The sequence below is a fragment of the Zingiber officinale genome, chromosome 5A (genome assembly GCF_018446385.1).
Source record: "Zingiber officinale cultivar Zhangliang chromosome 5A, Zo_v1.1, whole genome shotgun sequence".
NCBI classification, from domain to species: domain Eukaryota; kingdom Viridiplantae; phylum Streptophyta; class Magnoliopsida; order Zingiberales; family Zingiberaceae; genus Zingiber; species Zingiber officinale.
The window spans coordinates 16,186,510-16,200,378 of record NC_055994.1 but is presented as its reverse complement, the minus strand read 5'-3'; the positions used below and the strand labels follow the sequence as shown (position 1 = coordinate 16,200,378).

Sequence of the window (13,869 nt, the reverse complement as noted above, 5' to 3'; positions counted from 1 at the left end):
AGCCCGTCGACCTAGCTGAACTTCTCGCCAAGCGTCCGGTCAGCCCGTCGACCCGCTTGGACTTCTCGCCAGCTATCCGGTCAGCCCGTCGACCTAGCTGGACTTTTCCTGCACACTTGATCAAAGTGTCAGACAACAACACAACTAACTTAACCTATTTGTCATTCATCAAAACCTGGGTTAGACCGTTAGTGCTACCCGCACCAACAACAACCACTTCCTTAGACAAAGCCTCATAATGAAATTAGTCGTTTAATTTCCTTGCTAAAAATGCTAAGTCTAATTTTAAATTAAACAGGTTTTTGGAACCCAGTAGAGGTTCCTACCTACAGGGTTAACCAAGTATTTCCTAGGTACATAGATTTTTGATATATTTTTAATTTGACTTTGATGAAATCTATAGTACTAATTTAAACCTCTATAATTTCTAAAAGTAGAAATATTTGAACTTTTATATTTTTTCAATCTTTCTATTTCTTCTTTTAGTTTTTCATTTTCAGTTTTCAATTTATCAAAATCCTCTATAAGACATGATTTTACTAAAATTCTTTTTGTTTCCAAAATTTCATTTTTTAATTTGATATTTTCATTTTCTAATTTATACATGGATTTAGTCATTGCCTTAATGCCAGAATAAAGTTGATCAGGGGGTAAGAGGCATACCTCACTTACCATGTCGGACTTGAAACCTGAATCTCCCCTTGCTTCACTGCTTTCATCCGAGGTCGCTCCCCCTTCATCGATGCTAGGTTCTGATATACTTTGTCTATCATAGTTTGCCATTAGTGCTATCCCGACATATTCTTGAGCTTCTGATTCGGATGAAGAAGTGTCGTCCCAAGTTGCTTTTAGGTTGTGTTTCTTGGGAGACTTCCTTTTGGCCTTTTTGAGTCCTGGGCAGTCTTCTCTTAGGTGTCCCTCCTTCTGACACTGGTAGCACCGTACCTTTCTTCTACCTTTTTGATTCTTTTGATTCTGCATTTTAAATTTATTAGATCTAAAATTTTTTTTAAAGTTTCTTACCATGTACGCTTCTTGATCGTCTTCGGATTCTGACTCGGGTTCATCCTTGTTGGTTGCGTTCAGCGCCATAGTCTGGGTTGTGTCCTTTGATATCTCTGCATATCTAGTTTCGTGTAATTCAAGTGTAGAAAACAACTCTTCTAAAGTACTTACCTCCAAGTCTTTTGAGATGTAGTAAGCATCGACGATTGATGTCCACTCCGGAGTTCTTGGAAACACGTTGAGTGCGTAGCGTATAGTGTCCCGGTTTGTCACCTTTTCACCAAGGTTTTCGAGACCAGTAACTAGTTCTTTTACCTTTGCATGTAGACTGGCTACTTTCTCACCTTTCTCCAGATGGATGTTCATCAGTTTGTTGCGGAGGATGTCCCTTCTAGCGAGCTTTGCTTCGGACGTGCCTTCGTGGAGTTCCAAGAACTTCTCCCAAAGTTCTTTAGCAGATAAATAGTTTCCGATGCGGTTGAACTCTTGAGGCGGTAACACGCTCAGCAGGTGATGTTCCGCACGGCTGTTTGCTACCGACTCATTCTGCTCCTTCTTTGTCCAATCGCTCTCTTCTTTTTCTTTTCCATCTTTATCTATTGGAGCTACAAAACCATATTTCATAATAAATCGAATTTCAAAATCTGTTTTTAGGAATACCTCCATACGACGCTTCCAGTCTGCGAAGTTCCCCTCGAATTTTGGTGGGACGATGCTTGGTCCGGCCATCGTGTTGCTTCAATCGGCGGTTAGTCCTCCTGAAGCGCGCCTTGCTCTGATACCACTTGTTGGTCCCATTGGAGGCCGGCAAGAGGGGAGGGGTGAATTGCCCTACAAATTAAAACACGAACCTTTCTCGGATTTCAACTATATAATGAACATTTGTAATAAATAAATAAAAGAGACTAAGTAAAGAAAAACAGACACCAGAGTTTTACTTGATTTGCAATCAGGGGATTGCTAATCCAAGGAATGTAAGCGCACTATCTGATTCTCCTCTGGGCGGAGTAGCCTCTTATAGCGTTGAACGTGCAAGAAGAAAAGTAAAGCACACAGAAGTTGATTACAAGTTCGTCGTTCTGATCAATTGATTTGCTTCTGGACCAAGGCTATATTTATAGCCTTGGTCGGGGCGCCTGGAAGGGTTCCGGGCGCCCTGGGGGGATAAAACTTTATCCCCCAACATTCAGATCGAGTTTGACTCCGAGCGCCCCGGATGGTTCCGGGCGCCCCGGACCCCAAAAGTCAACTCTGGTTGACTTTTTCCATCTAGTCGCTCCGCTTCAGTTCAGCTCGTCTCGGTCCGGGTCTTCTGTTTCGGCTCCACTAGCTTGGGTGATCTCGGCCATCCGGAATAGGGCTCACCCGAACCCATGTTCCGGCCTTCTCCTCGAGCAGTCTTCCTTCCCGGTTTCTCGTCCCTCGAACGCCGTGCACGTTCTTCTCGTCCACCGGTGTACTCTTCCGCGGACACCTCGTCCCTCGGACGCACCGAGCCCGTCGGCTCTCTCCCGTGCCGTCCTTCTCGCTAGCCGCGTCTTCCGCTCGACTTCCTGTGTTCCTAAGTTCCTGCACACTTAGACACAAGGGTTAAACAACACAGGACCTAGCTTAACTTGTTTGATCACATCAAAACACCTCGGGATTCCAACAATACTCCGGTCCGAGACCGGTGGCGATGGCGCTGGTCCGAGACCAGTAATGATAATTCGGTCTGAGACCGGTGGCGATGGCGCTGGTCCGAGACCAGTAATGATACTCCGGTCCGAGACCGGTGGCGATGGCGCTGGTCCGAGACCAGTAATGATACTTCGGTCTGAGACCGGTGGCGATGGCGCTGGTCCGAGACCAGTAATGATACTCCGGTTCGAGACCGGTGGCGATGGTACTGGTCCGAGACCAGTAATGATACTCCGGTCCGAAAACTCGACCCCGAATGGGGGAGATAAGAAATCCGATAAGTTGGTCCAAGACCAGTGAAGACCGCTCAACCCCGAACGGGGGAGGATAAGCCCTGAAGCCCACAGAAGCAAAGCCTGTAGCAATATAAGGGAATAAAGCATTTATCATACTTGATCACGGAGTGGTGTCACCTGACTGAGGATCTATCTCGGTCCCTCAACTCCCAAATACCCGTGGAGCGAGGGGAAAAGATAAAGAGCGTAAAGCTAATATAAGGGAGTAGAGTCCATAACAACAGAAAAAAGCAGAGCACTGTGGATGCAGGTAGTAGCCCCTGTAGATATAAGAGACTGCAAAACAGGTGAAGGATGCAGAGCATATAATAATAATAGAGTGTCTATAGCAGTAAGAGAATGCAGAGCCTCCTAGTGAAGGGTGCAAAGCTTGTAGCAATAAGAGGATGCAGAGCCTCATGGTAAAGGGTGCAGAGCTTGTAGCACACATGATTGAGGAACTGGGCCCCTGGCCCCTGATCGGAGAATAAGGTCCCTAGCCTGTAATCAAAAAGCGAGGCCCCTAGATCCTGATCGGGAAGTGGTACTGCAAGTCTATGATCGGGGAGCTGTGTCCCAAGTATATGAGTGGGGAGCTGTGCCCCTAGAATATGAGCGGGGAGCTGTGTCCCAAGTGTATGAGCGGAGAGCTGGGCCCCTATTGTCCAATCAGAAATTGAAGGCTCTAGTCTTTAATCAAGGAACTAGGCTCTTACTCTTATCAGGGAAATATAACAGTTCCTATAATCGTAAAAAGAGAGCAGAGCTTGTAATCGTACCTGATCGGGAAGCCATGCCAACCGGCTAAGGGTTTGTCTCAGTCCCTAAACTCCCGAATACCCGTGGAGTCAGGGAAAAAACATAATGGAAAAACTAACCTATCAGCCAGCTGAAGCTCCACTCGATCCCTCGACTCCCGAATACCGGTGGAGTGAGGATAGAAAATAATATGTGCATCGAGATCCTCCGAGATTATGATAATAGCAAAGAACCTCCCGACGTCGTCCATCTTCACGTTCCAGAACAGGCTGTTGTGTTCCCACGGACGGCGCCAAATTTGATCCCGTCCGGAAGCTGAGTTAGACGGACCGCTGGGTGAGGTGGCGAGATTGTTGACTGAGTCGCGACTTCCCGGAGGGGGTGTGCTGAGATGGCTCCCGTGTTAACCAAGTCTTCAGAAGTCCTCTGGTCAACGCTACCTGCAGCCAGTGACCGGGTTGACCCGGCCCCCGGTACCCCGATGCTCGAGGCAGATCCAACGAATATATGAGTACCAGACTAAACCATAAAATAATGAAATGCATATGAAATATGAACAAGGAACGTACCCTGGCCCAGGGGGGCACCTTCGGATGGGACGCGGCTCGAGTTGTCGCGACCTGGAAGAGTAACTGACTCTGATCAGGCTATAGAGCTGGATCTGACGACGCGAAACAGGACGTGGCGCGGGGCCGGAAGACAAGTTGCAAGTCGGGATAAGGCACCGGCACGCAGCACGGGAGATATTAGCGGCACGCAGGCCGGGACACTAGGTCGGCACGCAGGCCGGGACATGAGGTCGGCATATAGGTCAGGAAACTAGATCGGCACGCAGGCCGGGACACTAGGTCGGCACGCAGGCCGGGACATGAGGTCGGCATATAGGTCGGGAAACTAGATCGGCACGCAGGCCGGGACACTAGGTCGGCACGTAGGCCGGGAAACTAAATCGGCACGCAGGCCGGGACACTAGATCGGCACGCAGGCCGAGACACGACACACAGACAGGATAAGCGCGTAGGACGGCATATAATACACAAGCCAGATCGGCACAAAAGCCAAAACACGATAAAACAGCACGAAGGCTGGGAACAACCACAGCTCATAGGCTGGAGATAGTCTAAATCAAAGGGTCATAGCGGAATGTTGGATCGTCGTCAGACGGGTACGATCAAATGGATCGAAGAGGTATGCGCTAACGAAGACGGTCCGGAGGACGTCGCCATCCCCCAGAGACGATGACGCCCGGCTGTGGACTTCGTTGACCGCCTGGGGCGACCTCAACCAGCTGTGGGAGGCGTCAACTGCTGAAGACAATGCTGGCCGGCAGTGATATGAGGAGGTAGAAGGCGTACGGACTGCCGGCGAGTGTGAGAGATAGAGAGGGAGGCGGCGCTGAACAGGGGAGGGGCGGCGACGACTACTGTCGTCGCCGGCGGTACACTCGAAGGGGAGATGAGACGGCGGCAGAGGAGAAGGATGAAAAGTGGCTGCGGCCTCGCTGGAGAAAACAGCGGCGACATTTGAGGCGAGGGTCGCACGGATGAGGAAGAGGGATGACCGAAGGCATTTGCCGGCGAGAGGAGGAGGAGTCGGCGGTGGTCGCAGCGAGGAGGAGGAGCCGGCAGTGATCTGCCCGGCGACGGCACAGTGAGGAGGAAGAATAGCAGTGTTCGTCTTCGGTGTTGCGGGGAGAAGAAAGAGAGGAGTGAGGGTGATGACCGGAAGCCGGCACCGGCGAGGCGCTCATGAGAAAGAGGAAGAAAGGGAAGTTGGCGGCGGAAGCAGCTCCACGAACGAACCCCCCCCCCCCCCCCCCTCATCGTTTCTGTGAACAGTGCTCTAAAAGGGCTTCTTCCATCCCCTTGACCAAAGTACCCCTCCCCTCTCCTCATAATTACCACTTTGCCATCAGGATTTAACCGTATCAACAATGGTAGAAAATCACTATCTATGAGCATTTTTCTTGTAAATTACATGAAACTGGCGAGGTTGTTGAAACGATGAGAAGCTCAAGCTTTGATATTTGTGGCCTCTATCAGATCTTGGATGACTAGCTGGAGAAGTTGGATGAATGTGAAGGGAATAAGTTCCAATTCAAAGGGGTATATGAGCTGTTAGATTCCATTGTTCTAGAACATGATCTGTTTCACGATAAAAGTCAAATTGAAGGCTTAGAAACAGATTCGACACAGAAAAATTGCAGACATTTAATGCAATAAAGGATATCAGCAACAAGCTTGCGGTACAAAAAGATGAATACCTTTCTCAGCTCAATGAAAATGAGATGCTGACAAATAAGTTAAAGCTCCTTGTTGATCGAGATGCTCGGTCTGAGCAACACTTTGACCAAAAGTTACAGCAGAAGGCATTAGAACTTCAGCTCATTGATCTCAAACTTCAGCAACAGGAAGAGAAGTCAGCTAAGGAACAAGCACAGATCCAATTATATGCTAAATAGGTTGCACAGCTTTTGACAATAGAGAAAAATTTAAGATTACAACTAGCAGCTGATGAAGAGAGGCTTCAGTAGTTCACGGATGTCGTGTTCATCAGAGGATTCATGATGATTTTTAAAGTCTAGCAGTTGTTAGTAGATTTTATTGATTTAGTATCAGATGATCTTCCTACTAGGTTATCATCTGACATTGTTCTAAAGTCGAAGACGAATTCTTTCAACTTGGGTGATTGATATAGGAGGATCCAAAAATTTTTATTATTATTTTTGATAATTTTTTATTTTTTTTATATTTAAGATATTTTTAATATTTTAAGTATTTTTAATAATTTTTATTTTTTATATTTTTAGTCTGATTAAGGATTTTCAGATTATGAGTTTATTAATAATTTTTTTTCTTTTAAAATTTTTTACTCAAAGAAGATATGAATTAGAATCTCTGTGTTAGAATTTATTTACTTTGTATGATCTTAAGATTTAAAGTCTATATAAAATACCTATAGCTATTTGAGAATGAATCCTCTATTCTCTATCAAATTTTTATTTTTGATAAAACCTACAGAACGATAGTTTTCTAGTATTTTTTTCTTCTTATCTTATCCTCTAATCTTTATTCTCATTGGTTCGGACCCTTCTCCTGTGGATTTCAATCCAAATATGGATGAGCAACTGCTCTGATGATGAGCATGGGGATTACACAAGAAAGTTGAGTTGTGTTGGAGTACGATAGATGCAATCTACGTAAGATTACGCAGTTCAGTGGTAGCTAGTGATCCATGATGAGCATTTGTTGGATTGCTGCATTATATTGGAAACCTGTCCATGGCTTTAACTGAGAAGGTCGATCATGTGGTAAAAGATGGTTCATTCCTTCCAGTATTTCTATTAATTTATCCTTAAATTAATATGGAAAAGATAATCATGGATAACTACTAGTCATTAATACAGTGACCTATGGGAGAAGACATGCTCGGAAGTTTTAAGTTTTGATCCCATAACTTAATGTGGCAAACACCCACATACTTTAACCATCGCACCACTCAAAAGGGACTGAGAAGGCACATTATATAGAAAAAGGCGATTCGCTCGCCCTCAACACCCCTATCAACTCGTCCCTAGGCCAATACGGAGAAGATAAATCACGGGTGCACTACAAGAATTCTGACTTTTAGCGACGCATAGCACGGTCAACTTCGCAAAATATGATAATAGCCCATAGCACGGTTACTAGTCATTAGTGCAAGTGACAATACATGGAGGGAGGTATGTTCGGACACGTTGAATTTTGACCTAAGATCTCATATGATAATACCTCATATTTTAACTATTGTACCGCCTTGAGAGAGAACCTGACAAGGCCCATTATGTGGCTAAAAAAGGCGATTCGCTCGCCCCCGCCAACCCGTCCCTAGGCCAACACGGAAGAGGTAAATCACGGGTGGCTACTAGCCATTAGTGCAAATGGCCAAGACATGGGGGAGGTCATGCTCGGTCACGCCGAGTTTCGACCCCAAGACCTCATGTGATAACACCCATGTCTTAATCATCGCACCGCCCCAAGACCTTATGTGGCAACACCCCATTATGTGGCAAAAGACTATTCCCTCACCTCCAGCGCCCCCGCCAACCCGTCCCTAGGCCAACACGGAGGAGGTAAATTACGGGTGGCTACTAGCCATTAGTGCAAATGATCAAGACATGGGGGAGGTTATGCTCGGTCACGTCGAGTTTCGACCCCAAGATTTTATGTGGCAATACCCCATGTTTTAATCATCGCACCGCCCCGAAGGGACGGCAACACCCCATTATGAAACATGAGAACACATGGAAATGAAATGCATCAACGAGGAATTAGGTAGGCTGGAAGTGAGCAGCTGGATCTCGAAGTCATATTTCAAAATCATATTTTGATTAAAATTTTTTATTGATCTTAAAGGACTCCAAATTAGAGGGGAGTAGATAAATTTAAAAAATCATTAAGCTATGACGATTTTAAAGAGTTAAAAATATAGAAAAGGAGTATCGACAGGCTCAAGACTAATAGAATTGCAATGGTATCAATTTGACACATTCAACTTTTTAAAAATTATAAAAAAATCTTTAGATTAAAATGTTTGATAAACATAGACAAAACTTGTTATTATGTCTTAAAAAAGAAGTTTATTAATTTTAAAAGTTCCTAATAGAAATTAATTTGTATTTTAAAATTAAAAGACAAACTACCTACCTGGGTCAAATTAATCACCCATTTTCGAAATTTAGTCTCTGTCAACTCAAGACTATTCTGATCGAACGTTGACAAAACCGATCCCGACAATGCAAACGTTGACAAAATCAAATTTGACTCGTCCGAAATAACGAAAATGGCCAGCGCCCTTGATGAAGAACATCTCCCTAAAAATCATCTGACTTGACTCATTGTAGTTTGATCAATCTCAGTCATGCATCTACTACATTTCAGAGTGCAATTATGAAGCGTCTGTCGACTGTCGGTCGTTGAATTTCAGGAGAAGGCGATCTATATAAAACATGCTTAATTAGTTCATATACACGTACAAAACTCTCCAACAACTTGTTCTAGATATCAATCATGTACTAATTCGGTACGCCAAACATGTCGTGAAAGCTATAGGTTGGTGAGCTATAGTGTTGGAATAAGGAGTGCCTTGTCCCTTTCATCAATCGGCAGAGCTTTGGCCACACAATTGGAAGGCCGAGCTTCAATACTGCACACACTTGCGCATGCATTTATTCCATTCCATCACGAGGCAGCAACCATGCATGCTGTGTGACACGGCTAGGTGTGAGAAATTTGTGAAACTGGACTGGCCATCTCCGAGTGAATGAAGGTAGTCAATCTTATTCAAAGGAACGAACGTAGCATCACAATATCACATGCTAGAATTCTCGTTTTGATATATTATCGAAACTGAACTTTTTAAATTGATTTTGAATTGATGTTCTTATACGGCATTGAATGTAAAATATAAAGTTTTTTTTATGCATTGGTCAACTTAATGATAAGCAGTGTCCTAACGTCTAATTGTCGACCTATATGCATTAATTAATATCTATATATGGGAGCACCAAATGAGGATGTTGAGGTCGACTAATTTGACCACCAACAAGCTAATCAAGGCATGGGAAGCTAGTGAGGGCCAACAAGAGTCACAAAGATCATCGACTCTAGTGAGACAATGAAGCTATATGCTAACCTTATGCAGTGGCAAGACGGCGACATGGCTTAGGTAGGGTGTGCAAATCGGTGATTAGGTGAAGAAGAGGACATGGGTCGATATGGAGAGACGATTGAGTTTTTTTTTCTTAAAAGAAAATCTTTTTTCATTCTCTCCTTGTTGCATTTAGGGTACACAAATCACACAAACCCATTTTCACTCTCCTCCACCTTTCTCCTTCACCTCTCGTCTTGAGATTAGTTCATGATAAAAAGATAGAGATAAAAAAAATAATTAATCATACTGGGTAACATCGAGTCTAGGATGACTAGTCCGGTCCCACGGAAGTTTTCCATTGGCCACCAGGGTAAATCGGAAAGCGCTCACAGCGGACAGCCTAGGAGCCCAACATTCTTTAGTTTGCGGAGATAGAATATCATGAGATGATAAAAATAAATAGGTCTAGGTTCAATGTATTTGAGATACATTTGAGATTAGTAATTATCCAATAAACCTATAAATATGTAACTTTTTCAATGAATGAAAGCAAATTGAGTTCACGTTTTTTTATTCTACTCCTCCACTAAAGTGCATCTCTTCTTCTATAAATTTCTACAACTGAACTAGGGGTGCTCTGGTTATGATACTGTTACCCATTGACTAAGGTGTCAGGTTCGAGCTCCCACCTGCGCAGGCTCTTATCAATTAAAAGTCCCCAATTTGGGGACTGTTGACTGAGATCACTGCTTCGGCGGTGGGACGCTCTTATCAACCAAGTGGTGCTGAGGCTCCCCAAAAAATCTCTTCGGAGGTTTCTGAGGTATGGGGCTGCGAAGTGGTGGACCCAATCACTATAAAAAGTTTACGTTACCTTAGTTTTAAACAACTGAACTAGGGGTACTCTGGTTATGACATTGTTACTCATTGATTGAGGTGTCAGGTTCAAGCCCCCACTGTGCAGGTTCTTATCAATTAAAAGTCCCCAATTTAGGGCCTGTTGACTGAGGTCTTCGGCGGTGGGACACCCTTATCAACCAAGTGGTATTGAGGCTCCCAAAAAATTCCTTCGGGGGTTTTTTAGGTATGGGGCCGTGAAGCGATGGGTCCAGTTATTATAAAAAGTTTACCCTACCTTAGTTTTGCCCTCGGGGCTATGGTGTAGCGGCAGGACATCCAGGTTGTCACCTATGTATCCGCGGTTCGAGCCCCAACTATGACGAATTTGCAGGAAGTTTTCCTCCAAATGGGGCACGCAACTAAAGAATGCTGAGATCCTTGGTTGGCCGCTGCGAGCGCTTCCCGATTTACCTTAGTGCCCGGTGGAAAACTTCCATGGAGCCAAGCCGATCACCCCAGACTTAACATTACCCAACCTGATTAATCATTTTTTTTTCTTCTATAAATTTCTTCTCTCGTAATTCTTTTTTCCAACACCTTTCTCCTTCACCTCTCGTCTCCTCTCCATACCATTGGGGTTACATAAGTCCTTGGATTTAACTTCTAAATTAGTACAGTAATCTAAAATACAATACAAAAAAAATCTAATAAAGGTTTTGTTTATTTTGTATAAAATATTTTAAAATTTATATTTTTAAAAAGGAGTTTCTATGTGTCCAACGTAGGGTTAAAACATTTTGAACAATCCACAGGTCAATCGATCTTAGTCTAATCAAAGTAGCTAGGTTGGTTGATTTGAATGAGAAAACTAAGTCAACTAGGATATATAATTAGTTGAAGTGGGTCAATCTATTTTGTTGGATAATCAAATTGATTAGTCTAGTTTGGCTGATTAGGTTGATAAGTCTAAATGAATAATGTATTATTAACTCATTGGGTTATTTAAGTGGGTTAGATTATTCTTATTAAGATGGTAATATATCTAAGTGGGTTAGGCAAGTAAAAGATATGCTCAAAGTAAATATTAATTAAAATAATTTCAATTTGATCAAAATTAATTTAACTAGGTCAAAACTGAATCAGTTTTGATCATCAAAATTATTACAATGTGAAGTACTTGATCAAAATTTTACTTAAATAAAGTCGCAACAAACTCTTCATGTTAAAATAACTTTTGTCAAGTTTCCACAAGAGTTTCAAAATATATATGTGGTGCCAAGGGTTTTTTTTTTTTTTTTTTTTACAATCTACTATTATTTTTAAAATAAAATGATTATGTTTATCTAGGTGACTTTTACAGTCCGTTATAAATTATATGAAAGAAAGTAAATTATGTGATCAACTTATAGTCGACCACTAAATTAACTAGGAGATGAGGAAAAAAAATGAGAAAAGGGCCCAACGGGATAAAATACATTCAACTTCTATTATAGGGGACTAAAAAAAAACAAAATGAGCACAACAAAACCAAATAATGTGCTATTGTAGGGAACTAACTTTAACTAAACGTTGGTTGAGTAGTAAAGCAATATATAATGTATATTGTAATTATTTACGACAATGATATAATTTTCTAAAACTTTAGAATATTTGTTTTCGCTCAAATTAAGATTTAACCAAAACTAAATCACGTGCTAAATTCTTAGCGGTGACCTACCTACAAATAAGCATAACAAATAATGAAAATATTAAATACATCTTTAACATCATATATCAAGCATATAAAAATAATAGAAAACTAAATTTTGACTAAGATTAGTACTAAAACATATATAATTGAACGCTGACAAGTATTCGTGAAACGTAGAGATTTAACATTTGACAAAATTATCACATTTTAGAAAAGTCATCCGTAATATTATTTAAGTATAATTTTCTTTTGACACTCAATCATTTTAGTCAAAGTCTTAATTGAATGTCAAATATATTATTCTTAAAAATCACATGATTCATTCTAATAGCTCTAAGATACCTGTTTATTTATTTTTAAACTCAACTGTAAGAAGAGTCTCATAAAAAAGATCTCCTTTTAGGTTAATTTCAAATGAAAATTTATATAAAATTTTGAAAAATGTTTAAAATATAGTGCACAAACAAAAGGTAATAGCAGTATTAGCAATTAATCTTATAGACTCTCATGAGTTTAGAAGTATAAACATTGAAAAAGAGCTAGATCAAATCACAAGATGGAAGGACTGATACTGTGATTTCAGTAGCTGCACCAACAAGGATACCAGTGTGGAAGAATTGGAAGGAGAGAAACACTACCATCATGCATTAATTTAAAGGATTGAGCAAAAGAGCACAGTATTTAATTAACTAAACTACAGACTAGTTGAGTTCAAAGTTCTGAGGCCAAGGAATCCTCCTCGCGTGCTTGAATTCTTCTGCACTGGAATTGACCAGCATTGGATTAGCTTCTAATTGCTGCGGCAAGGGAGGGCCAATGGAGAGCTCAAGATTGAGATCCGGGAGTTTGGCCAACCGACATGTCGACGAGGGCTCCTCGTCACTGCTGCTGCTGTTCTTTCCGTGAAAGGAGGAGATTAGCTCCGAGTTAGAAGAAGAAGAAGAAGGATTGGCGTTGGTGAAGGGCCGGTGAGTCACCGGATCGACTCCCCTGTTCAGTAGCTTTCTTTTGATATGAGTGTTCCAGTAGTTCTTGATCTCGTTGTCTGTTCTTCCCGGCAATCTCGCAGCTATAAGAGACCACCTGCACTTAACAACAACAATAAAACATTTATTCATAATTAATTTGGAGTGATCATTTGCAATTTGTGAATATATATACACACTTGTTGCCGAGGAGGCTGTGGAGCTTGATGATCAGCCCGTCCTCTTCGCCACTGAAGTTGCCGCGCTTGAGGTCGGGCCGGAGGTAGTTGATCCAGCGGAGCCGGCAGCTCTTGCCGCAGCGGAGAAGGCCGGCGGCCTCGGGCAACGACCGCCAACACCCCTCGCCATGGGCGCGGATGTAGGCCACTAGCCGATCGTCTTCCTCCTTCGTCCATGCTCCCTTGTTCGTGTGCGCTTTCTCGCAGCACGGCGACCTCCCCATCTCTCTCACATAAACAATCTCTCTACGCACACATATATATAGTCCTCGATTGAGGGAAGTGAATCTGATAAGGGATCAGCTCTGGTATGTGTTATAAAGAAGAGGAGATCGAATTGGTGAGGAAAAGGTTGGAGGAGGGTGAGAGGAAGGCATCATCATCTTGTTCATACTTGTTCCAAATGGTTAATTAACCTCACGATCATTGGCCACCAATGTGGGTAGGTGTAAAGCCAGGACCCACTACACAAGTCAATCGATGGAACTGTAATTAATGCTTTGTCTTGGGATCTTCCTGTCAATTTGTATAAACATTAATTAAATATAATTGTGCTTGACGTATGACAAGAACAAGCTACCCTAAGTGGGAGTTGGTCATCTCCACCTGGTTGCATGTGCAGCATTGCCATTTTTCCTTGGGACAGTCGTGACTGTACTGCACCGTGGTCATCTATGTGCACTTGTCAAGCACACACATGGTGACAAGAGCAAAGGCCTCGACGATTAACTGTAGCTTTTCCATACATGACGCATTCGTTTTGCCAGTTGCATGTGATGAACGTT

General features: G+C 42.7%; 1 protein-coding gene across 1 annotated transcript; it reads right to left on the bottom strand.

The window, feature by feature from the left end:
- Positions 1 to 12,392: 12,392 nt before the first annotated feature.
- On the bottom strand, positions 12,393 to 13,464 carry LOC121982646 (myb-related protein 308-like). The gene is made up of 2 exons (XM_042535781.1): positions 13,046 to 13,464; positions 12,393 to 12,963 (listed from the first exon to the last, which is right to left on the bottom strand). Exons 1-2 carry the CDS (start codon positions 13,306 to 13,308, stop codon positions 12,582 to 12,584), a joined length of 645 nt encoding a protein of 214 aa, XP_042391715.1. The 5' UTR covers positions 13,309 to 13,464; the 3' UTR covers positions 12,393 to 12,581.
- Between the last annotated feature and the right edge of the window lie 405 nt (positions 13,465 to 13,869).

What these genes read in the sequence shown, in the direction of transcription:
- LOC121982646 (XM_042535781.1), bottom strand. Translation starts at nt 13,308, where the DNA reads ATGGGGAGGTCGCCGTGCTGCGAGAAAGCGCACACGAACAAGGGAGCA. An exon ending in CACAGCCTCCTCGGCAACAA is followed by an intron (nt 12,964 to 13,045) that starts GTGTGTATATAT and finishes TGTTAAGTGCAG; the next exon opens with GTGGTCTCTTATAGCTGCGA.